Source organism: Crotalus tigris, unplaced genomic scaffold (assembly GCF_016545835.1).
Source record: "Crotalus tigris isolate CLP2741 ecotype Arizona unplaced genomic scaffold, ASM1654583v1 scf7180000017881.257975618366:2651188, whole genome shotgun sequence".
Lineage (NCBI taxonomy): Eukaryota > Metazoa > Chordata > Lepidosauria > Squamata > Viperidae > Crotalus > Crotalus tigris.
In genome coordinates this window covers 512125-538842 of record NW_024096698.1, presented here as the reverse complement: position 1 = coordinate 538842, position 26718 = coordinate 512125, and the positions used below count along the sequence as shown (strand labels likewise).

General features: G+C 38.8%; 2 protein-coding genes across 11 annotated transcripts in view; one reads left to right on the top strand and one right to left on the bottom strand.

The window, feature by feature from the left end:
- Positions 1 to 1645: 1645 nt before the first annotated feature.
- Positions 1646 to 17973, bottom strand: LOC120308187 (fructose-1,6-bisphosphatase 1-like). Its single transcript, XM_039343887.1, has 7 exons — positions 17670 to 17973; positions 12914 to 13076; positions 10684 to 10776; positions 8104 to 8244; positions 6019 to 6156; positions 5270 to 5389; positions 1646 to 1978 (listed from the first exon to the last, which is right to left on the bottom strand). Exons 1-7 carry the CDS (start codon positions 17837 to 17839, stop codon positions 1787 to 1789), a joined length of 1017 nt encoding a protein of 338 aa, XP_039199821.1. The 5' UTR covers positions 17840 to 17973; the 3' UTR covers positions 1646 to 1786.
- Positions 17974 to 25897: 7924 nt separating this feature from the next.
- LOC120308186 (aminopeptidase O (putative)) overlaps positions 25898 to 26718 on the top strand; it is a 191825-nt gene continuing 191004 nt past the window's right edge. For all 10 annotated transcript variants that reach the window (XR_005556779.1, XR_005556782.1, XR_005556780.1 and 7 more), the window contains exon 1: positions 25898 to 25972. The gene's annotated coding sequence lies outside the window, so the exon portion shown is untranslated. The remainder of the gene's footprint in view (positions 25973 to 26718) is intronic.

The window sequence follows — 26718 nt, the reverse complement described above, 5'->3', positions numbered from 1 at the left end:
CAAACCCCACAATTTGGTACCCTCTCCAACAGGAGATATGTATTAGCCCGCAAAGCAAATATATTTCAATGGGCTTTCAATCCCAATGTATGAATGAATAATAGCACCTGTGTCTAATGAATTTTTTGAATGTTTATATTGTTCTTTAATGGTTGGATTTCTATATTTGCAAATCTCCCACCTTTTAGGATTGGGGCTAGTTATAAAAATGGTTAATTAAATAAATTTTTATAGGGAAGATGATACAGCATGATTTAAGCCTCTGCAGTCCCCTTGTGTGTGTTGTTATTCTTTAATAAATTTTTTTGCAGAAGTCCATGCCTTTCCCATTGCAGGCAGTCTACAGTGTTACTATCACTCAGAATGGCACTTGAGTCCCGTATCATGATGTCTGCATGGGAGACTAAGCTAAAGTATATCATATGAACATTCACATGCCATGCTTAGCTGTAAGCCATAGGCTAGGTCAGATGCACCCGTTGGCCTTCTCCAGCTTAGTATGTTTACCATCCATCCATGATATATCAAGCATGTCATCCAAACACAAGTCTCATGTATTTTCCCCATCTCCAGTTAATGGAACCATGTTTGTTGACATTTGCTCATGCTTAAGTCCTCTGGTTCACTCCATTGAAAAATGCTGCCATATGAATGGCTAGGAGGAAGAGGAGAAGATTGTGATGAAATGTATTTGCCTCAACTGGTATTTGTGGTTAAACTTGAAATAAGAGTCCAGCCATTGACTGGACTCACATATCATAGAAGAGCTGTGATGGAGCAGTGGTAAGAATGCAGTATTGCAGGTTCACTGCCAGGAGTTTGATCCTGACTGGCTGAAGGTTGACTCAGCCTTCCATCCTTCCAAGGACCCAGATTGTTGGGGGCAATATGCTGACTCTGAAGACTGCTTAGAGGGTGCTGTAAAGCATTATGAAGCGGTATATAAATTTAAGTGCTAAGTGCTATATCTTTCTATGTGGTGAACAGATTTAATTGAATAAATCACAACTGGCATATATTAGTATATTTATATAAGAGACTAATCCAAAATCAAACTTGGTCTCAGATTTGCTGAAAAGTGCTCTTCAGAATCTAATATATATTTGATACCTCTCTGTTAGAAGTAGCTCTTCTGTGTGTAATGATCTGAATTACAGCTAGGCTGATGATGTTAAAGAAGAAAGCAATTATCCGAACATCATAAGTAATGTTTTATAATGACAGGAGTATGAAATATGAGTGAGCTATTTCCACTACCCAATGTTCAAAACAGTCTATATAATATGATACTTTCTTCAACTGCATTTAAATGTTAGTAGTTTAAATTACCAAACCATCTGTCACGTAAGCTGTTGTCCTTTTACCAAATGCCAAAGTTCTTTAGCTGCTTGCTGGAAATCTTACCACTTGGTAAATGCTGCTCTAGAGCAGTTTTTCTCAACCTTATTAATTTTAAGAAGTCTGGACTTCAACTCCCCAAATTCAACATAGTGTTGATATATAATGAGCTAGGAGGTATAGAAAATGTACTGGATATCATAAACATGTGTTCTCAAAATGAGTTAAAGTACAGATTTTAGATTGGCTTTGTTGGTATTTCATTAATCTGGGATGTATGGTTCAAGATTTTAGTTAGGCAAGGAGACTGAGTAGATCAAATTTTTAATAGCACTTGGAAAACCACACTGCATTAACTTTTGAGGCATTCCGAAGCTACAGCACACCACATATGGGCTTGGTCCAGTGGCAAGATGTTTCTCTTGGGATCTTGGCAGTCTTCTGTTCCTCATTTGGCTGAATGCTTCTTGACCAAGGCTAAGTATTCCTCCACATCATCTGAAGAGCCCAGCACAACTGGCACACGTTCATGAATGTTTTCAGGAATAATGTCCAAGATCGCCTCCTTGCCTGTTGTTGCAGTCCCTCCAGCTTTTTCGATGATGAAAGCCATGGGGTTGCACTCATACAGCAATCTCAGCTGGAGTTGAAGATGTGAAAAATAAGGACAGAGGTCCATCGTCAGCATTCTGTTTACACAGCAAACAAGCATTATACAGTCCTATGGGGATATCCTGCTCTTTGTGTATTTATTTCAGGACTCACCTATCGGTATTTACCAAGAAGCAAACTCCACTCTAAACAGCGTATTTTAAACTACAAATTAAAAGTTTGGACTAGATTTTCATATGTGTGCATGTGGATGAGCGTACACACATTCTCACACTAATTTTTTAAAAAGCCATTATAGTTCAGTGATTAAGTTCAGTTCAGGACAGAAATCCAGGGGTTTGGTTAATTTAATCTCCCTAGTCTACTTTCTTTCTCAGGTGATTGGATGCCATTCCAACCAGCATGAATAAAATCCTTTCATTTTTTTTTTTGATGATGGATGACTGAATTCATACATGGCACTAATCCCAAACACTGATCAAATCATGGCTTGATGCTAGGTCAACTAACCCATCTGGAAGGCAGCAGGAAAAACAGGTCTACTACATCCAGTAACGGAAGAATTGTTCCATGTTTTAATATGAACATGTCCAACATGTTAACAGTTCAGAAAAAGCTGGATCCATCCCATTCTGTGCCAGCTTCCTAATTGCAGTTTTTGTTTTTATAGAACAGTGTTTCTCAACCCTGGCAACTTTAAGACGTGTGGACTTCAACTCCTAGTAAAACAGTATTGGATGGAGTACACTAGCACTTTTGAACCAGTCATTATCTCACAGCCTATCTTTGCTCATACAGTTGTGGCAGGGGAGAGAGTTTCATGAATGAAGGTGAATATACATGTCTCAGAATAATGTTGCAGTATCCAATCTGGCTCAGTCATCGGGACCGGGGGTTTTGTCTTCCGAGCTTTCAGACCCGTGCTGGAACCCATCTTTAGGGAACTTCTCTCTAACTTCTCTAGTACTAGAGAGAAGTTGTGCAACATGAGTCCGAAAGCTTGGAGGACAAAACCTCAGGTCCCAGTGATCAACCCTGATTGGATCCCACAAAGATAATTTCCATGTGTGCTATTTGAATTATTTAAAAAGAACTAAAAGTATGCACAAAAGGGAGAACCCCGTGGCTAATAAACATGAAAGCCCTCTTGAAACGTGGTGCATGAATGAGTAACCATCTCTTATCTACAAGCCAAAGCAAACAAAATTTCAGAATTCTCAGAGATTAAAGTTCTCTGCTGAATAAATATGGACTCTTCCCCATGTTCAACTAGAGTTGGGGAAAAACTGGCAAAGAGTTTATTGGCTACTTCTCAATTTCTGAAGATCGATACAGTATTATGCTCAAATGGCATTGTAAAGTCTCAGTAAGAAGAAATGGGTTCTGGGGTTTTTTAACAACAAAGATGCGGCAACTGTTTAGCAGAGAGGAATATATTTTACTTCCTTAAAAGAATTCCAGCTAACAAAGCAAGGATGCCACAAACACAGTTGAATTATTTCTGATGTTATTCATGTCTGACTTAGGTAACCATTCCCTGATACTTTCAAAATCTGTGCCATTTTTCAGTGTGAATGTAGCCAGCATCTTAATAGTTCAGGAAAAGTTTGTTCCATCCTATTCTGTGCCAGCTTTCTAATTGCAGTGTTTGTTTTTATAGAGCAGTGTTCCTCAACCTTGACCACTTGAAGATGTGTGGACTTTAACTCCCAGAATTCTCCAGCCAGCATAGAAAAGGAATTTTCTAAAAAATAATCCAGTAATCCAAATCATTTCCATCTATTCAAGAATTTTAGACTACTACTGCCATACGTGCAGCATGTGCAAATGAACATGTGTCTTGAAAAAACAAATCAGAATGTGGCTGCATCACATTTACTACCACCATCTCTCCTCATATTTTGATGTCCTCTCTTGCAATGTTCAAGCAGCCCCGGTCACTACTTAGCTCCCCCCAGTTATATCCCACCTGCATTTTCCAACTATGTGAAAGTGCCAGATGCAAATTCTAATTTAGGCATGAGTAATAACTTCCCGCTACTATCAGTATGAAGCCCGTAAAGAGAGGGCATCATATTCAGGATTGGATCACATAGCAGGAATCCTGCTCTACTCTCCTTGTGTATTTTCCAAGGAAATAAAGGGATTGGAAAAGAACCCAATGATCCGTGTGTGCTTAATTATGCTACTGCTGTCTTTTTTGTTATTATTTCAACTGCTACAAAATCACCGCAAGACTATTCCCAGTATGTTGCAGAGGGTTTTGCACATCTCTCTTTCCATATCTTTTTACAATATGGTCTGTCTTCAGCCCAGTGTACATCCGCACTCAGCTCACATACATAGAAAAACACTTGTACTTAGATGTGAGCTATATATGTTTGGGATTAAAGGCCAGACTAGAGGTAACATAGAACATTTATCAGGAGCCTCTCTGGTGGCTTGTTAATATATCTAAAAAGTCACAGGGGAATGGGAAATAGAAATAAGAGCATGACTATGAGATTGCCAGAAAGTTTTCTCATCAAGAATGTATAGGAAAAATAAGGATGCTTTGGAGGACAATATCGATTCCCTCTTTTCTCGACATTGTCATCTACATCCTTTCTAGTGACAGAATGTCACTAGAAAGTGACAGGAAGAAGTATTAGATAAGTTCATCATCTTGAGTTATTTAGAAAGAATAATACAAGAAGGATAAGAAAATCTAAAAAAGCAACAACCACAGGACATCTTATTCAGACTTCTTATGCGTTACATCTAATTTTAACATTCCCAGTACTAAGAGAATGTTCAGAGGCCTTGATTTCCCCAAAGCTTCTAAAAATTGTATCTAAAAATGTTAAACATTTCGAGCAAGGGAAAGAGAAATCTACCTGACACTCAGAGGAACTTAACTACATATCCTACTCTGTACCGTTGAAAGGTGTTAAACACGGATTAACATGTTATTTTGTAACTTTAAGCATAAACATCCTACTTATGTGCCACCTGCTTAATCATACTTTCATTTTGCCAAACCTCACTTTCTAGCCAGCTCTACATTTTGGTAAAGAACAAAGTCCATCATCAAAGATGGTCCAAGAGAACTCCTTCTTGCGCACTGAAAAAGCCACCTTCAAAAATATACCAGGCAAAGCTTAGTGAAAGTGAGAAAGCAGATCACTCAAATTATAAAACTGGAACCAACATTGTTTCTCCTATGTTTTGTCAATGTTCTTGCATAAGGATGGATGCCTGGATTTACTTTTTAAAACGGGTTCTGCTCTAAACTATCAGGAAAATCAAATGTACAGGTACATGTGTTTAGTAATCTTACCTTTCCCTTAGGGATCTTTGAATTGGCTGGGTATAAAAAGATTCCTCCATACACCAAAGTACGATGCACATCAGCCACCATGGAACCTACATACCTACTACCATAGGGAGAGCTACCATCCTAGAAAGCAAAATGAAGTAGTAGATTAGAATAAGCTTTGGTTTGCAGATAATCTCATTCAATGATGACTTATGTATCTACCATGCATCCAAACACAGCTTCCCTCTGTCTGTGTTCCTCTAATGCAGTGTTTCCCAAACTTGACAATTTTAAGGCAACTCCCAAAATTCTGGGAGTTGAAGTCCACATGCCTTAAAATTGTCAAGTTTGGGAAACACTGCTCTAATGCATAGTTCCCTATTGTAGGTACAAGAGGATCTTTAAATCCAATACCTAATTATGGAAAAGATGGACTCTGGGTAGTGTGGACTGCTGAATCAATTCAATTTGAATTTTTCAATAGCATCATAAAAATGAATCAATCTGATTTTGAAAATCAATTCAGCTCTGAAAAACAATCTCTCTGTGAATGCACAAAAGCTACCAAATCCTTAGAGTGATTAAGAAGGAATGATTGTATTCGACCATTCAGATCGTATCAGGAAAAAAGTTGGTTTGAGTTGGAGATTAGATCAAACTGCCTTTGAAATGATGATTTGAATTTCCAAATCAAATCTTTGCAGAACCCAGATATATTCACTTAAAAGACTGCCTGTATAACATTGACTCTCATATATATGAAAACCTACTTGGGGAAATTTCTTCTTCTGAAGATATTCCGTGACTGCTGGATCAAAATACGATGCATATCCCTCATTTAGACTGTAGATATTTCCTTTTTTCTTTATTTTAACATCCCTATTGACCAAAATGAATTCACCGATTGCCTAGCAAACAAAACAGAAAGCAATACCTTTTTAATAGCATGGAATATTGCATCTTGAATTGAAGTTATAATTTTTAAAAAATTCTTTTGTAAAGTGTTACAAGGTAAAGTGTTGCCGGATAACTTATTTCAAGTGTTTATGTATTATATCCAGTCAAATGCTGTATCATCATCTTTCCAATTTTCTTAGAAATTTACTTTAATAAAACACTATATACATATATAAAAAGAAACTACTGGTTATAAATATGCATATACACACATAAAAAACCAACTACTGGTAACTAGAATAATTCTACAAAATACTTTGCAGTTTGTACAATAAGAAATCATAAAAGGTTTGAAAATCGTTCTTTCCTAAGTGATGGTTATAATTTCACAATTATTTAAAAACATCCGCCTATAATTACATAAAAAGACAAAAGAAAACAAAATGAAAATGTAGGTTAGATACAGCTACAAAAAGGATACATAACAGATCATGACAAATTCTAGAAATGCAAAATATCCCACTCCAGTGTCTTACATCTGAACCAATAAGGTTACATTCAATATGGCCATCCATTTTTATATTCTACATTCTAGAAAGCAATTCTAATGTAAGTTGCATGACATCAGCTAGGCAGGCGCATGCAAAGAAGATCCTTTATGAAAAACCTCTAGGATGTACACGGTGCCTCACACACGCACACAAACATGCCACTTACTCTTTAAGACATCAAGGTGTATCTGAAAGCGTACAAGAACATGTGTTAACATACTTTTGAGATAATCAGAAGGCAGTCCTATTTGGAAGGTGTTTCATCATATATGGAGGTTGAAATGCGAGGATTGTTCAAAAACCACACATTGTGCTCATGGACACAGAGGAAATTATGGTAGTTAAATAGTGCTTTTAATAAAGGAAGTCCTATATATATTATTTCTTTTAGAAGATAAGTGGCTTGCTGCAACTCTTGTAACAATTTATTTTTTTTTAAAAAAACTCCTACACCATCATTTCATTGTTAGCAGTATTTACCTCTATCTTTCAAGTACTTTGCCTTCTAACTCTATATCAGTTCTAATGCAGATTCCGCATTAAGGCATTGTCTGCTTCAGTTAAACTTCCCTGCCACCCTTACTTCTGCCCTGATTTTCATTCATAATTGTCACCTTTGTTTGATAAACAGCCTACATTTCTGTTGATCTTCATCATTTAATTTTAAAATACTGCCTGTGCACATTTCAAAGTTCCCACTGCTTTCTGGCTTCCTTTCCTAAGTGTTAAATTGTATATTACATTTTAAAAGAAATGTGCAATTTCATTTGTCCTTTTCTTATTCCAAAGCAAGAATGAAGATCTGGTCCAAATTGGGATGCTAGCATTAATTAAGACCATAGTAGCATAGATATAAATTATAAATCCTCACTATGATCCTAACCTAGATGAAGGTTCCTCTTGCCAAATGCAGACATACAGCCCCTTGATATAGTAAAAAGGAACAGGGATCCTTGCATGCCAGGTATGAAAAATATCATCTGAAGAAACAAAAAAAACCCATCCAGTACATAAAGACAATATGAAGTAGGCTTCCTTGTATATTCTGCCATCTATTAGTTATTACTTTCTGTCACAAAAAAATACAAAACTCAGTTTCTCAGTGATCATGTGTAATTTTTATGCAGTTTTACACTGTTCACCCCTTAAACTATTGAACATAGCATTGTTATAATAAAATTAGGTAAAACACTCATTTTGTGGTCATAATAACTTTGAACAGTTGTGTAATGACTGGTCATTAAGCAAGGACTAACTGCACCGTGCATAATATGCAAACTCCAGCACGGTATTTATCTTATTGATGGTTGTTTCATTTCACAAATTAAAAATGGAAACTGAAAAGGCAGGATTGCAAGACTGCAAGCAAAAGATAATCAACCTCAGAACCCCCAGGGTGCCGCTTACCGGATCAAGCATAAAGCAGTTGACACCAGATTCCAGGGCCAGGACAAGCATGGTAGCACTTCCATAGAGGGCATAACCGGCTGCCACCATATTGCGACCAGGCTGCAGAGCATCCTTTTCACAAGGAGCACCAGGTGAATCCTTGCATGATAAATACAATAAGTTTAGAACCTGGACATTTCAATCATTTTATGCAGCTGATGAGAAGAGTTTCACCGCTAAACTGAGATTCTTTCAGTTCACTGGTGGCAGTATTTTCTTCTTAGTACAGCAAATAATCTGAAAGATGCTGTGATACTCATAAAAGCTATCACTTCACCAACAAACATCTTGATCATTGGTGAATGTGATTCCTTCAGGTTTAGCTCCAGTATCAGATGGTTCCCAAGCTTAAGAAATAGCTTCAACTGTTGACTTAATCCTTATGCTGCTCATACTTCTCCCCCTGGCCATAATACTATATACAAAGGTAAAGGAGTCTCTGCAGATTTTACTCCACTCAATCATGGGGGGCAGTGCTCATCTCCATTTCAAGGCCATTGAACCACTGCTGTCTGAAGACATTTCCATGGCCATGTGGCCAGTATGACATTACAGAATTCTATTACTTTCCCACCAAAGTGGTACCTATTTATCTACTCACATTTGCATGTTTTTGAACTACTAGGTTGGCAGGAGCTAGTGTGAGGACAGGAGCTCACCCTGTCACATGGCACTCAGGTCTTGAACTTGGACTGCCAGCTTTCCAGCAGACAAGCCCAGCATCTTAACCATTAAGTCATTGCCCCACCCCTCATAATATTATGATTTCTTCCTTATAATTTCCAGATGATACTGAATCGTATCTTCCAGCATTCTAATGGCCACATTTTTTTGGAGCTGCTAGGAATTACAGTTTATGGGTATCTGACAATTATTATCCCTGAATGAAAATAATGGTTTTGGGACCTGAGGCTATCAAGCAATTACCTTCTTCTTTAGATCCAAAGCTGGATGGAATCATTTTCCCCCCAATAAAAGCATACTCCATTCACTCAGCTATATGTACAACTTATAGAGTGTACAACTCCTCAGTGTCGTCATTAGTGTTCCTCCCCACTTTAATTCCCATCCCACAAACTCTTAATTCCTGTAATTGCCAAGGAAAGTTTACTATTTATTTTTAAACACAAGATAAAACAGAATCTGAAAGAAGAATAAGCACTCCATCCCCATATGGAGAAAACAAAATAGGTCCCACCACTACTGCACTCCGCAAACAAATAGGCCAAAAGAAGGAGGTAGCTATTAGCTGTGCTTTCAACCCAAAGTTTCCCCCTTATTTTGATCCTTATTTTTCAGTTTTCAATATTTTTAACCCTTGTGTACAATCTGCAATATAATGAATAATTAAAACAAATAGTAGAGTGTTTGCATCTAAAGACTATCAATGTATATATTTAAATACATGCTCATCTAGAATTTCAAGTCCATCAATCAGGTCACCTGCCTATAAAATGTATGCACTCTTACTATACTTATCGTTCCATTGTGCAAATCAGATGCCTACAGGAATTAACCAAACCTACTGGTTTAGCTGCTTGGAAGTTTACATTGTGACTTTGCTTCCAATGTGCAAGATCACTTCCCCCTTCTGAATAGGCTGCCCACACCATTGCATCCTACAGGCCTGACTCATGAAAAGAAATAGCTGCAAATCACAATGACTAAAGAAAAACTGCATCCGCTCAAGCACAGGCAGAGTTTATTTACTACATAACAGCATAACTTACATAGCATGTTTTGTGGCACAGGCCACAGGCCACTAATGATTTTTTACACATAATAGTAAGTAAATCCAGCTATGGCTTTCCAATCCAATATGGAATTTTTTTAAATATAGTGGCAACAGTTAAACCTGCTTTCACGAAATAGTGAACTCTGCTGGAATCAGTAAACATGGCCTCTTAACTTTGGATTGGGAGTGAAAAGTTATTATATAGTCTTCAGGAATATCCAGCAATACAGCACTAAAACTCACTGTATCTAAACAGTCTCTGGATTCATGCTTTTGTTGTTGTTGTTGTTCAGTCACTAAGTCATATCCAACTCTTTGTGACCCATGGACCATAGCACTTCAGGCCCCCATCCTCCACTGTTTCCTGGAGTTTGCCCAAATTCATGTTCATTGTGTCATTTACACTATCTAATTATCTCATCCTCTGCCATAATCTCTCCTTCACTCTTTCCCAACATCAGGGTCTTTTCCAATGAATCCCCTCTCCTCATTACGTGGTCAAAGTATTTTTGCTTCAGCTCTCTGGATCCATATATTGTGCTAAGTGATAAGTGATAGTATGGTATGTTTGGTTTTGACCAAGTACAATGGATGAATCCAATCAACTGGTGTTTAGTTAATAAATTGTGGTTAAACAAAGTGTAAACTCTGTCACACTATTTATGGCCTCAGTTAAAATTCATCACTGCTACTTGTGGATTTGAGAAGCTTTAACAGGAACATAATTAGGAATAGTCTAAGATAAAAGTGGTCCTCCTCATCCTCATCTCTTTGATATTTAGCAACCATTCAATATATCCTACCTTTCTATAGATGCCAAAAATGGTTCCAATAGAAGCAAGGCAATCAATGTTAGAAGAGCCATCAAGTGGATCAACGCAGACAATATATTTACCCTACAAGAAAACAATATTTGAATAACTTTTCAAAAAACAAAAATGAACGCTTAGTTTATTGTTAAATATTTTGACCAAATAATAGCTTTGGGGAGAAGATAGGCAGCTTTTTCCATTTACCTGCCTAAAATGAAAGGTTTGAACTACTAACTCATCTCAGGCTGATGGATCCAAACTATAAATGACAAAGAAGCATCACATTCATGAAGTGATCAGGCCACACATTTCTCAAAAGGGAAAATTGTTGTTTGATTTGGGTTTTGCAGGTAATTAAATTTATTGGATTTGCTATGGCAGCCACCGCAGAAGATTCTGAATCGCTTTATAAAAATGCTGACACCACAGCAAAAAGCTTATTTCAGTCACAAAATCTCAAGGAATGTTCTGTAAGATGTATCACAATCTACATCTCAGGTATTGCATTACTTCCCAGACTGCAGGCAAAACTAGCTCTTGAATGTTCTAGACCACCAGCAGCCCAAAGTGGATAAGGCTTATTCATTTAGAAAACTCTCCTGCCATAGGTTACTCAAAATTAGCATGCAGGGGTAGGAAGAGCAATAAAAGGTCCTGATCATGAAACAGCTCTCCAGTCAAGTAGAGGTCATAATCCAGAAAAAACTGGAGTCTAGACCAGTGATGGCGAACCTTTTAGAGACCGAACGTCCAAACTGCAACCCAAAACCCACTTACGCATCGTCGAGTGCCAGGTGGGTGTGGCCCATTGGCTGGGTGTGGCCCATTGGGTGGGCGTGGCTGCAGTGGTAATGGCAAACTGGGTGGGACTAAAAAGTTCAATCAATCAATTCCAACTTTGCAAGATCTTTTTTTTCCCGTGAGAAGTTGAAATTGACTGATTGAACCTTTTTTTTTTCCCACACCGCGGTGGAGGCCTAAAGCAAAAAGGTTTTATAAAACCCAGCTGAAGGCCTAGGACTGGGGCGACGGCGCGCGTGCCCACAGAGAGGGCTCTGAGTGCCGCCTCTGGCACCCGTGCCATAGGTTCGCCATCACTGGTCTAGACCAACATTTAGAAAAAATATCAGGAAACCCTCTATAAAACTGTCTTAAAGAGGGTAAAAAAAAGTCAGGATGAAGAGTGTATAAAGGGACCCTTTTCACTTTCTTTACCTGCATCATGCAAAATTTGCCAAAAAGAGATTAGGATTCCATTGCATGATTGTGGCAGGATCTTGAGGTGTTTTTTTTTTTTTTATTTCTCTGTGGACATTCCTGTCTCAGTTAAATTCAGATGATTGTCCTTTGCTGCCAAACCAAGACAGTTAAATGACAAAGCAGCACAGGGGAAAATATCTAACTTGGTTTAACTGAGCTCTGTGGTTCATGCTCCCAACTCTAAATCCCCAGCATTGGAGAAGGAATGGGAGTTGAAAGGGATTTTTGATATATCCCGCACAACACATCAATTCTTTCAAACAAATATTTTGTAAAATTCACTTCCAGACTTGATATACTTAAAAGGTTCAAGTAAAGGTAGGGAACTTATGGCCCACTGTCCACCTGTGATTTCAGTGGCTTCCAGTGTCTCAAAACTCATGCTCTCCATCCTGCAGAAAAGTGGTGAATTTCAATGACATTTTTTTTCTAACCCTGACACACACACACACCAAAAAGACCCAATTTGATAAAAATGTTGGTTGTCATAATGAGACTCATAATGGTTGAAAATAATAAGAGGGAAAAAAATGCAGCTCTGTCTTCCCATGTCTGAATTAAAATAATACCTTGAGATATTTTCAAGAGATTGATTATATAGGATCACCTTCTGCTCTTTGATCAATCCTTTTTGCCCTTGGATTAGCACAGTGAAGGAACCATAAGGATGCCCTGTGAAATTTAACCTAGTGTCCTCCAGATATTGGCCATTAGGTCTGAGTATTGGATTACTTGTAGGTCAATATGTGCCTTAAGCTTAATGAAAGCTGGTTTAGGGTAATTGCCTAGCAATTCTAATTTCTTTTCTATTTTTTTTCTATTATTTATTTTGTCTTCGGAGGGTACTGCTCTTTGGCCTTTGAAGTCAGCATGTTGGGTTAAACTTTGCCCATTTAAAAAATAATTGTTGCTCAATGCTGCCTTGAAAGCAAGCACTGGGGAATTTATCAGAGATACTGACCTGTCTATCAGCTTCCACTATTACTGCTTCTTTGTTTTCTTCTGACACAATGATACAAGTTGAGAACGATGATTTCAGCATGTTGATCACCATGTCATTGGAAAGAACGTCTAACTTCTTTACTTGGTCCCCCGTCACATTGGTAGAACCAGCAATTCCATAGCTGAAAGGGGGGGGGGAAATCATCAAAAAATATCTATATGTGTGTGTATGTGTTAAGTGAAGCCCTCAAGCAGGTTAGAATTAATTATGACTCTAATATCTCACATAGATCCCCACAGGTTTTAGTCCCTCTTCCCTTCTCCCTGAATTAGGGTTACATTTGACATTATTTCTCAGGGTTCTAAATAAACATGGGCAGATATATACACATATGACACTGATCCTAGTTTATCTTGAACAAAAATTGCATAATAAATTCAAGCCTTTATGGACTTCCCTGGTTTCTGCCTTCCAATACAGACATTTCAGAAGTGTCCCTGTCCCACTAACATTAATTGCAATTTAGCATGTCATCTAAACTTTTGGACTGCAGTGTTAAACATAGTTTGCCAAATTTCATGTGGGATCACATGGTTTCAATGTGATTTATTTTAGACAAACCACAATTAAACTTTTCAGGTCTGGATAACAAAATCAAACTTAGAAGCAAACTTTTCCTCTTCAGTTTTTTTTCTTGGTCACAAAACTGAAGCTTAATGTGATGTCTGAATATAACTATAGACTACTACCTGAGTATGCTCATATTTTCCTATACATGTTTCATTTGTAATCCTCAGAATGGTAACATGACATCCTTAATTTTTGATGCAATCTTTTGAAAATTTTGCTTTAACATTTTAGACCAACCTTCCTCAACTGATGCCATCTAGATATATTAGTGAAACTGATAACTTATGATACCCCAAGAAAATAATGCTCAGCATTATCTAAAAGTTGCAATTTTATGGTGCCACATTAACTACAACTTTCCCTAACCACCAGAATTACTCATTTACATCATTTATATCTTTCATCAGAAATTGGTGAAAATTGCAAGAGTCGTAAGCCATATGTTTCACTATAATTAGCTGAAATAGCTGTAAAAAGGTAAAATCTATTCCTTTCTTACCCATAAAAGAATCCCATGGTGTAACTGAGAACTGAGGCAATTAATTTATCCCCAAAATATGGAGGGCGCAAGAGCGGTAAAGGCTAAGATGTATATATTTGATAATCCCCCAGCCCACCATTGTGGAACAAGTAGTTTCGGCTGTTATTCAACTTTTTTTATAAAAAAAAGTGGACCCAAGTTTTGCTTTCTGGGGAAAATCAATGGGACAGAGTAACATATTAATAGCTGCCAAATGATGTAGGATTTTCAAACATTGGATGAATCAGCTACTTGTTTGGTCCTTTCAGAACATAGGAGTACTAAGTTTAATGAGAAACCTAGCTGAATGCCCGCAGCAAGCACAATGATGCTGTGTGATACAGGTAGTCCTCAACGTATGACCACAATTGAGCCCAAAATTCCAACTGATAAGCTGTTGAGTGAACTTTGCTCCACTTTACAACCTTTCTTGCCAGAGTTAAGTGAATCACTGCAGTTGTTAAGTTAGTAGCACAGTTGTTAAGTGAACCTGGCTTCCCCTTTGATTTTTCTTGTCAGAAGGTTGCAAAAGGTGATCACAAGACCATGTGATCACAACCACATGCTGGTTGCCAAGCATCTGAATTTTGATCACCTGACCATGAGGATGCTGCAATGGTGGTGTGAAAAACAGTCATAAATCACTTTTTTCAGCGCCATTGGAACATTTGAACAGTCATTAATGAATGGTCATAACTGGAGGACTATCTATATACCTTGGACTGCAGATTCTATCTTGCTCCAAGGCAGCATTGCTGTACAAATGAGCTAACAAGTCCTTGTTATGAAAAATTCTTTTTATAAACGCTTGACTTCTGAAACCTAAGATTTAGAATATTTAAAATTCACATATGAACTCATATCCAAATAAGATCATGCTGTCCATATACATAGGCAGATATGGGAGTATTCTCTAAGAGCTCACAGTAAGAAAATCTACCAAGATGTTATCTGAATTACATATTAACTTTACCCAAATAAGAGGGGGGGGGGGAAAGAGGATCATCCAGTAGCCAATTATTATCTAATTGCTCAACTTTGCTTATTTGCCAATTGCACTAAAAGAAGGGTAAACATAAGCAAAGTTCTTCATTAAGAAATACAAAGTATGTCCACATAGATGTGCACATCAGGCAGGCAACAGCCATCTCTTCAGTTTGCTACTTCCTGTGGGAGGTGGCGTTAAATGGCTATACTTGCATCATAACTTGTTTCCCAAGACAAAGAACCCAATTGCAGGGCATTTGTGCACACTTCAGAGTTATTGTTATTGAGCTTACCTTTTGCCCACAAAGATAGTTGGGTGGTTGGGATTCTATCTTCAACCTTTTACTGATCAAAACCTTTTAAGTTGAATGGTTTTTTTCCCCTAGCATTCTGATGTAATATTAAACAATTTCTATCAAAGTGAACTTCTTTTTGTAATTACTAGATGTTAGACCAGGGGTTCTCAACCTTGGCAACTTTAAGACTTGTGGACTTCAACTCCCAGAATTCCTCAACCAGCAAAGCTGGCTGAGGAATTCTGGGAGTTGAAGTCCACGAGTCATAAAGTTGCCAAGGTTGAGAACCTCTGTGTTAGACTAAAAGGAGAGTAGAACAAAAGTGCAATTGTACATCTATTTACCTGGTAAGCAACCCTAATTTAAACGAATAGGACTTATTGCTGTGAAGTACCTGTATAATGATACAAGTTAAATATATAAGAAACTGATTGTCTATGGTCATATATAACTAATGTTGAATACAGATTCATTAACAGGAAGTCACTTTAACAGTTTGGTTTTTGTACCCAAAAAGCATGTGCACACTTACAAAATAAGTGGGAAATCCTTTCTTCTTCCATGAAAATACAATGAAAATACAGTAGTAAGTCAGAAAATGAGTAGTTACATGAGAAAGGGCAGCCTGTAGTCTGCTGGAAATCTTATATTACAATGCTCATCATTCCCAGCACATCTTCAAATTACAAAAGGCAAGATAGATTAGCTGATATTCCAGGGAAGTTAATAAGTACAAAAATTAGATTGATGAATTACAGTTTTGGCAAAATAAAAGAAGCAAGGTTACTCCCAGTTGGATTCCAACGCTAAACCCTAAACTACAGCAAATCAGAGGACAACACACAAATCCTGGTTGAGACTCCAGAAAGGCCCAGCTGAAGAATGGGTTCCAAACTCTGAGGAATCATTCAGCTAGGTTGCATTGGCTTTCAGATCAATGGATCCTGGTTAGCTACAAAATCCCAGGCATGGAACTTAAGGAAGGGGGTTCAGATACTGGACTCTAGAACAGATTCTGAAGACATATTTTGGGGTATAATAACTATATTCCCCATCCCTTGGTTGTCCAAATCTTGATGGCAAATGAGAGGGAACAATAATGGATCACATGCAAACAGTCCACTCCGAAAATCAGGCAGGAAGATGGGCGCAACCGAAAATCAGGCAGGAAGATGGGCGCAACCTAGGAAGGAACACAAGGCTGCATAATTGGCCACACACTTGCTTTCTCTAGGACCTAGGTGGTGGATATGGAGGACAAGATTTATATAGCTGAATGTTGTAGCCATGAATCCATCAAGATTAATCCAGAGAAAGAAGCAGATTGAGCAATTAAAGGCAAGATTCATTCTGAAACCATGAAAGAAGCCAACTGGTCCCTGAAAAAAATCATATGTTATACTAAGGCATAGTTATTGAATAATTTGTTGAATAAATCATGACTCCCTACTTACATATGTAACAGCAAGCTGCAAACCCCAAATCACAAATCGTAGCAGCTGAATCCGCACATCAAGCTAAGGCAGAATCAAATCATCCACAATATTGCATACCACAAAGTGTGCAGGGAGGACCAGGCCAATGATGGCTGCCAGAGTGCTTGCATATCCTTTTTCTCAAAAAGTTGTATCCTTTTGGGCCCTCTGCGAGAGATCTGGCTGGTTTAGTTACTTCTTCCTTTCAGGATAGCTTGGTATGGAAGAGTGATGGGGCTTGGTGGGGCTAATTCCTGGTTGTCCAAGAGAAGAATCTACGTGGACAGTGAGTGGAAGGGGCCATCAACACAACTTTCTCAAGAAGAGAAAGATCATAGAGCAAAGGAATGCAGAGGTGAACATGAGGCAATACCAGTAGCTGGGGTTTTTTTTGGGGGGGAGGCTCCACACACTCCATCTGAAGAGTGAGTAGAACGAAACTGAGTAACTGAAAAAGAAAAGGTAACAACTCAGGTGCCCTGTCTTTTTCCAGGCAGAGAAATAAGTAGGAACAACATCCTGCCTCTGTCTCAGCATCTGCCTTCTGAGTAATCTAGCAGAATCCAGGCTCCTTCTGACACCTGGCAGAGTCAGCTGGTCAAACACCTGTCTGTCTTCCATGGGGAGAGAGACCGACTGGAAGACGATCCCCGCTGCATTTCTTTAGAAACCCGCAACCATCATGGGACCTTTTCGAAGCGCCCCATTTTCGATTCTCCAGGAAGGCTCAAGGACCACCCCATCATTCCCACTCAAGCAACACGCTGGACCTCAAAGAGAAACCCGAGGGAAGTGGGGAGGGGGGGGTTTCACCGCGCGGGCCGTGCTCCTTGGCTGTGTCAGCCAGAGACCTTGTGCACACTTACAGGTTGGCAATGCCCGCCTTGCGCACGGCGGTGGAGATGGCTTTGACGGCCGTGCAGAGCGAGTTGAGCAGCTGAGTGAGCTCTCCCGTGCCCCGCGCTTTCCTGCCTCCCTCCATCACGAACCGGGTCACAGTGGTCACATTGGTGTCGAAGGTGGACCGGTCTGTCATGGTGGCAACTGCTGTGGCTTTGGCGCTGGACGAGGAGGAGGAGGAGGAAGAGGAGGACGCGGTGGCCGATCTGAGTCCTTTTGAGAGGGGAGGGCCCAGTTGGCAACGGCGGAGGCCGAACCAACGGTTCCCGGGTCCACCTCTTTTACTACGCGGAACTGGCGCCAGCCGCCCTCTCCGCGGGCAGCTAAAGGGGGAGAGGAGAGGAGAGGAGCGCTGTCTCCTCCCTCCAGTCGCCCAATCCTGAGAAAGAGGCGGGGAAGCCCGATTCCGAGCAGGGAGGGCAGGAGAATCGCTGTGGAGTTTTTGATCTTCGGGACTTCGCGACCCGAAAACGGGTCGAGTGGACCGATCAGGTCCCCTAAGAAAGTGAGGGAAGGGAAGGGAAGAAAGGAGGGCACACCACGATGAAGAAGCTTGATTTAAGACCCGACCGTCGCGCTAAACCCAACCACACAACTCATTTTTACAGCTGAATGTCAGGTGCGAACCATCCCTTCGCCTCCTTTTTACCGTCAGAGAAGGGGTGTCCAAGCTTGGCAACTTTAAGACTTGTGGACTTCAACTCCCAGAAGTCCCCAGTCAGCCATGCTGATTCACATGCTGACTGGGGAATTCCGGGAGTTGAAGTCCACAAGTCTTAAGTCGCCAAGCTTGGACATCCCTGCTTTACAGGTTTCCGATCACAATAGCAATTTAGATCTAACTAGATCGGGGACTCGTTGCTTTAAAAAAACAACTCAGGAAAAGAAATTAACAAATGAGAAATAGGCAACGTGTACCAACTCCATTTTGAATGTATTCTTCTTCCCTTCTTTCTGCTAGTATAATTGTGTGCATTGTTCTATCTACCTATCTCAAGTGGGGAGAACTGCATACAACATACTTGGTTCTTGAATGAACCAAGTTTTCGGAATTCACATACTACATTAAATTCAAAAAGAGCTGCAAACAGTAACCAAGATTAATAATACAAACCTTGGCATGTTGTGCAGCCTCCCGGGTCTGTAAGTGACCTGATTAAAGCCAATCACTTTTTCTGTGTGGCTACTGTATCATACCTGGGCTACAAAAATCCAGACCAGCTCTGCAGAAGAAGAAAAAATAATAATACAGAACATTGATAACTGCCACCTAGTGACTATTTTGGAGTTCTGCAGGTTTATTTTTATAGTACTGGTAGTACTTTGTCTATATGTGCGGGGTATCCCAGTTAAGTAATATAGCAATCAAAATTTGGCAGTAAATAAGGAAAAACCCAGTTCATTTTAAAAACCTAATAACTATGCACAGGAGATTGTAATAACATGTAGCAAAAATGTATGCTTGATAGGCCAATTTAATGGAACTCCAGAAGCCTATTGTTTTAAAAGGCTGGGCCTGCAGTGTGAAGGAGATGAAGCAGTGGGCTCTGAGTAGACAGTGACAGCAAGTAATACATAATGGACATTATCAGGCCATTGGGTGTCTGGAGACCCTGCTATTGCAACATTGTTGCATAGGTGGTCATATGCAAGGTCCCTGTCTGATGTTGGACCAAAGGGGAAAACCTTAGGTGATGTCCCTATATTATCCTTCCAGTTACAGGGCAGCATCACTGAACTGCTTAACAGCAACAACAACAATAATAATAAATAAATAAATAAATAAAAATTCCTCTGGGACTTTAGAATTTAGACAGACAAGCACCTGCCACATAACACCCCGGACTTAACAATTGTCGATAAGAAAGACAAAAAAGTCTGGATAGTGGATGTGGCAGTACCTGGAGCAGCAGAAGAGAAGAGAAAGAACTGGAGAAGATAACAAAATATGAAGGCATAGAAATAGAACGATTGTGGCAAAGGCAAGCAAGGGTAGTACCAATAGTAATAGGCACCTTGGGTGCAATCCCAAAACAACTGGAGCACCACTTGAACACTATTGGCATTGACAAATTTGCTATCAGTCAATTGCAAATGGCGGCCTTACTAGGAATAGCTTCCATCCTGCGACCATAACTGTAATACCATCAATTCAAACATCCACATCTGCCTATCCCAGGTCCTTGGTAAGGACTTGATAGGTAGATAAAAATGCCAAATTCAGTCTGAACATCTGACTGACTGTGCGATGATTAATAACAATAAAATAGTAAAATATAATAAAAAATATAATAAAACTTGTTAATAGAAAGAGTTAATATCATAAGTAAAGTTTAAAAGAAAATAATTATGGAGTATTTATATAATTTGGCTACAATGGACTTTTTAATCATATTTCTTGTTCAATCACTAAGTTGTGCCTGACTCTTCATGCTTGTTGTCTTGATCTTTGTTGCATCACTTTTGTATAAATTATAAGTGCCAAAGAAAGATTAGCAATGCAATATTTTGCAATTCACAGATGGACAGGAAAGGAATGGAAAAAAGTGAATAATGGTGTGGCCTTCCTAGACTGAAAAACTAATGCCATTGCTCCCTTTCTTTTATTTTTATTTATTAATATAATAAGCAAAGTTTCCATCATTGCAACATGCTTTGCTGTAAATATATGTGCAAGGAGGATCTTTGCACATTTTAAAAACAGCAATATGTTGTAACTCAGCATTTCATAGGGAGCAAAATACATCTATTAGCATAAGAGTTTTAGTTAAGGCCTACAATATATTTTGTGCAAGAAGTGTGCCCAAGTGCACACACACACACATAAACACAAAGGCATTTTGTAATAAGTTTTTCACTTGTTTTTAAACAAATGCACAGAATGAACAATGTGTATTAGTATTATGGGAGAAATTGCACTATCTCTACAGCAGATGGTAGCACCTAGCAACATTAGCTCATGAAAAAAACTAAGCAGTCTTAATCTGGGAGATCATCAGAAAACCCCAGCACTTTTAGTTCGATTGGGAAGTTGAAAAATCATCACAGAAGATAATAGCTAACCACTTCTGTACTTTTACTACACACACTTGCATATACACACACATGAATGAATGAATGAATGAATGAATGAATGAATGAATGAATGGCATAAACCAGAGGTCTTCAAACATGGCCCTTTTATGACTTGTGGCATGCTGTCTGAGGAGTTCTGGGAGTTGAAGTCCACAAGTCATAAAAGGGCCAAGTTTGAAGACCCCTGGCATAAAGTAAATGGTAGATTGAATGAACTATGACAATCAGTATTATCCTTATTAGGATTCATCAAACATAGATAGCCAGATGTTACACTGTGGGCTACAAATTCTCTCCTGGGACTTGAACTCATGGACTTTGTATTTTTAATAATAAAATACATTGCATTTATTTTTGGAGCTATCCAGGTTCTGGCATTCAAGAGCTGTGGGAAGAGATTTATAGAATTTATCAGAATGATATATATAGCTCATTTTCCTAAACATTCTCAGAGCAGAGAAATACAATTCATGTTGTGCTCCTATGTTTGGATGGAAGTGATGTCATTCTCCCCCAAAGTTCCAGCAACTTCAACCCCCTTTATCACTTCTTCTCTGGTAGTAAGTCCAGTATAGCTGTCTCTCTAGTTCCCTCCTGTCAGCTAGGTTGGTCAGGAACCTGTTCGATCTCCCACTTGTTGCAGAGTTTGTCTCTGTTCTAGGTCCTTCTGTTTTGTTATTCTGTAAATTTTTATTTAAGTTTAAGAATCTAAAACCTTAGATACTTTGTTTCCTCTTCCATTTATGGATCAAATTACTTTGGAATCTGATAAAAAAATCCACATGTACCTTCCTTCCTTCCTTGCAATAGTTAGTTAAATAATTCAAAATAAGCTACCATTTTATGATGCTCCTAATCAGTTGCTTCACTTTGACTAATGATAACACCAGCTCTTGTCTTTAGGGAGTATTATAATACATAAATTGGAAGTTCCAGCACAGCTATGCTGTGTTCAAGCATAATATGGAAATGTAGTTTTTATTTCTTAGCATGCTTTTTCTGTGGCATTTGATGAAATGGACTTGAATACTATAGCGATTTGCTAGATTATTCGGCCATAGGTACCGTAGCAGGGTTTTTTGGAAGGGAGGGTGCCATAAGAATATTATTTTGGTGTCTTTTAAAATATATGTTAAAAAAAATCAGAGGTAGCATAAAGGTTTCTTCAGAGCATGTCACATTATAAAACATGCCATATAGTTTTATTCAAGAAAAATCTAAAAATTGAAAAATGAAAAATCTATAAAATCACTATGAACATCACTTACTTTATTGTATTAGCTTCAAGGAGAAAGAAAGTAAAACTTTTTCAAGGTAAAATAAATAAAATACAAAACATGTTGAGCATAACAAACATATATGATATAAACCTGACTATTATAAGGAAATAACAACTTTAACGTGTACCTCAGTCTCCGACATGTTTTCTTTAACAAATCCTTTCACGTTCCTTAAGACCTAAATGTCTACTTGGTATGCACCTGGAAGCTATACATATCTAAATGATCTGGGAGTCAAAATATTTACTTCAAATACTAAGCAACCAGTTGGTCATTCAATTCCACTTCTCATAACTTGAAAAAAATCTTGGTTTCTGTTCATATGATTGATGGGAACGTGTAAATATTCAGTTTATATACTCATAACACTAGAGATTTCTGTGTGATGCTGATCTATAGATCCTTCTATTTAAGTAAACATGTAAAGTGGAAGTATTTTATTTTTCCTTATTTATGGAGAGAGTTATGAAAGTCAGTATTGTTTGAGGAAAAACAAACGCAGTGACTGATATGTGAATCAACTCTTAAAATTTGGTAGAAAAATAGGATTAATAAGGAAGATTGCCAGATGGCTTTTTTTTAAATTACAAATATAAAGTTGAACAAGTACTATGAGACTCAGCAGCAAATTGAGGAGTCGTTCGAATTATGCAAAATTTGATATTTGTCAATTCTTTCTAAAAAAATTATGATTACATACTAATGAACCATATTAGTCTCACATAACCAGAGAAGGTTTATGCTTGTAACTAATTAACAATACCCCAAATATTTCAAGATGCTGTAGAAATTGAGTGGACATTAACAATTGGGTGAGTGAGTGAGTGATAAGTCACAGAGATATGCTGTTTGAACACCAAGACCTAAAGTTTAAGGTCATGAGGAATGTCTGGCTGGGGAATTCTGGGAGTTGAAGTCCATATGTCTTAAAGTTGCCAAGCCCTAGTTTAAATAATATAATTTTGGTTGTCAATAAAGAAACTCTTTGGATCCTGAAAGCTTTTAGAGCCCATGTTTTATCTTTCAAATAAATTTATTCCATGCCTTGTGGATTTGTAAAATAGGAGACCACCATAGAATACGGTAATACTTCAAGATGGTTATGTATTGCTCCTGGGCATCCAGTTATTAATATCAGCCAGTAAAATAAAGTAGTGATAAAAATCTTTGACACAAGCCAGAGTATAGGGGATAGGGAAAAACAGAAATCCATATACTATATTCCATGACTGACAGACTCTAACGTGCCTGGTTGATCACATTCACATTTAATTTTTCAGCAGAAGATGAAAAATAAAGTGTAAGAGACAACATAATTAGGTAAAACGTGCTGTCTCTGATGCTGATTCAGTTTTTCTTTTATTTTCTACCATTATGATAGCAAAAGGTCAGAATATGAAATGCTAGGAACATCTCTAGCTGATCTGTGTTCATCCCGGGAATGCATCAACAGTCATAAAATTTTAAACAGCTACGGTAAATCTCTTTGCAAATATTGCCTTCATTTTTACAGTAAAGCCTCTGATGAAATACAGAAGGCTTGTTTGTTATTTAGGGCTGGTTAACCCTTAATATAGAGCATTATATTTTATCTTCCTGAGCTGGATACCTTTGTGGCTTTATGACCGCTTGTTTGTAAAAGAAAGCAGCATGGGAAGAGTTAAGATGAGATCACAAGCCATTAACCAAATTTAGTTCCCATCACCGTAGGATGAGTAATTGAATTGTTCTCTGGTCAAAACATTTATCTGCAGCTCTTTGGTTGCAGCTGTCTAAAATGCCAGTTTGACATTGTTCAGAGTGGTCTTTCTAAGACTCTAGTTCCATTCAGGCCAGGGTTGATCAGAAATTATAATCATGTAGCAAGCAGGAAACATAGCTTTCCTAAGTAATCAAGCCAAATAAATGGAAGATGAAAGATATTGATTCTTCTTTGTTTCTCTTTCAAGTGGCAGCCAGAGACTATTAGGCTATGTCTCTCTCATCCGTGGAAAAAGACTGTCAAGAATAGGAGGTCATGTTTTGCTTAGAAAGTCAAAAATAGAGTAATGGCCAAAATGATCTGGAATAACAATCTGGAACAAGAGAGAGCAACAAATTTTATGCTGGTGTAGTATTTAGCCAGCTCGAAAGTGTTTGGCTAACTTTTTAAAATGTTGGAGAAATACCTAATGAGAGAAGCACAGGTGTATCTCAGAGTTTCTTACATTTACCTTAAAAAATATCCTGCCTCTTTAGGGTTGCCTAGAAATGATACTGTCCTTATTTAATATGGGCAGGGCATGCTAAGGTAAGGGATTGGTGAGTTCCCTTGGCTTTGCTTCCCTTCCTTCCCATCAAAGATTACAAGCTGGTAGGAAAACATCTGTCAAGCATTCTTCTTAATGAAGGATGGAAAAGGTGGAGAGTTTCGACAAAAGCCATTAGGCAAAACCCTTGTATCTTTCTGCAAGTATTTTGTGGAAAGCCTCATAGATCGATGCTCTGTGTTGCGAAGTAACATAGAGACACCCCAATACCACCATCTTACATTATTTTCTTCTTTATGAACAAAGAAGCTTTGTTCTGTGTTCAAAGCTTCATTAAAGTAGAAGAAGTTTGCTCCATAGTATTTCATTTTTCTCTTCAAACTACTCGATTTTATTGAGTTCTTCACCAATATCTGCAATGTCTGCAATCATATCCAATGCACTCCAACAGTTCTAATTGTATTCCTGTTTTAATTAGCTAGTAAGCTCTCTTCCAGTCCTCTCTGTCTTTCTTTAGTGGCCTCTATCTAACCCTGGAACAACCCTGGAACAAGAAATCTCACAGCTGTTTAACTCGGTTAATTTAAAATCAGAATCCACCTTTTTTAAAACTTTGAGAACGAAATTATATTGCAGAACTATTTAACTTGTTTTTTGCATCTGTCTTTACACAAAGGGAAAAAAACAGACCAACCTATCAGAATAATGCCATAAAAAACAGAAAAGAAACACAAGTTAAGATAGGCAAGAAAATGGTAAATGAGCACCTGTCCAGCCTAGACGAGTTCAAATCATCAAGACCAGATGGATTACACCCTAAGGTTCTCAAGGAACTGGCAGATGTGATCTCAGAACTACTGAACTATATCTTTCAAAGATCCTAGAGCACTGGGGAACTACCAGAGGACTGGAAAGGAGCTGATGCAGTTCCCATCTTCAAAAAAAAAAAAAAAATGGATCCAGGAAATTACAGACCTATCAGCCTGACCTCAATACTGGGAAGATTCTGGAAAACATAATCAAAAAACGAATCAGAGAACACCTAGAGGGAAACAAAGTCATTACTAAAAGCCAACATGGGTTTGTCAAAAACAGATCAAATCTTATTGAATTTTGAAGTGGTTTAGGCTGAGAGAGAGTGACAAAGTCACTCTATCAATCAATATCTATCTATCTATCTATCTATCTATCTATCTATCTATCTATCTATCTATCTATCATCATCTCCAATGTTTGAAAAGCTAGATCTCTAAATACCACGACACTGACATGTCACATCTGAAAATTCCTATACTGTTAAAAGCACAAAGTGCTGTATACTGATTTAAAAAAAAAAAAGATTATGATCCACAAAATGTATGCGGTTGTGTTTCTCCTGAACGTATGATTCCTATCTTCTAGGGTTTAATAGCCAGTTGCGAGTAGAACTCCCCGAACAAAAAGCAGTTTCTAACCCAGCACAAAAACCTGGGTCTTTGCTTTCGGTTGTTGAAACTGAAGAAATTACAACCGCGCTGGCAAAACAAGCAAAGCAAAGCCGTCCCGTTGAGTTACAACCGGAGGGCGGAGCTTAATCCTTGACGTCATCAAGCGCAGCCTTCGCCGCCGAAACCCGTAGTCGAACGGGGTGAAAAACACAACCAAGAATCGCTGGTGGTGCGCCAGGTAAAGAGCGGCACGCGCTGAGGATTGTTGTAGCGCGGGGTGCGGGGTCTTCTTGTGACAGGGCGGCCTCCGGCCGGTTCCATCACACAAAAGGGGGGGAGCGGCGGGAAGAGTGAGTAAATATTGCTGGACACAGCCCCCTGTTTCAATCTGGCCATAATTTCCTTTCCCCATTTAATTATGGAGGACTCCGTCATCTCCTTTGCCCCATCTTCTTGAGCTGACCTGCCCAGACCGGAGCCCCCACATTTGTCTCCCCCTCTCCCAACTCAAATCCTATGAACTTGTCAATTTAGGGGACGGGCTGGGTTGAACGTGCACAAAACCTTCTGAGCCGGGCACCGGACAGTGATCGTAGAGCCCAGATGCCGCCCGAGGAATAGAACGATCAATCGTCTTTGTTCGTTCCCGACCCGGTTTTGTCACGCCAAGAGTTGCCACTTAACTGCCTTTTCCTTAACTGCCTGAATTCGCCGTGGGGATTTTAATTGAACCAGCCAGACATGGGCCGGGAAGGAAGGATGGAGCAGCAGCTCCTGGCAGATACTTTCTGGCAGCCACAGGATCCTTACCGTCTCCTTCCGTGATTCTCTGGGCAATGCATTGGATGGACAGGGGCTAACTTGGGCTTTTCAGAGGAGTAGGGCAGGGAGTGAAGAACTAGTGATATGCCTTTCACCTTCTCTCTGTCTGTCTGTCTGTCTCTCTCTCTCTCTCTCACACACACACACACACACAATCTCTAT

Bases quoted from the DNA above. Each gene is read 5' to 3' on its own strand.
- LOC120308187 (XM_039343887.1), bottom strand. From the start codon at position 17,839: ATGACAGACCGGTCCACCTTCGACACCAATGTGACCACTGTGACCCGG. The intron at 8,245-10,683 runs GTAGGATATATT...TTATCATGCAAG, and splicing joins TTTTTGGCATCTATAGAAAG to GATTCACCTGGTGCTCCTTG. The intron at 6,157-8,103 runs GTAAGCGGCACC...TTTGTTTGCTAG, and splicing joins ACTGCTTTATGCTTGATCCG to GCAATCGGTGAATTCATTTT.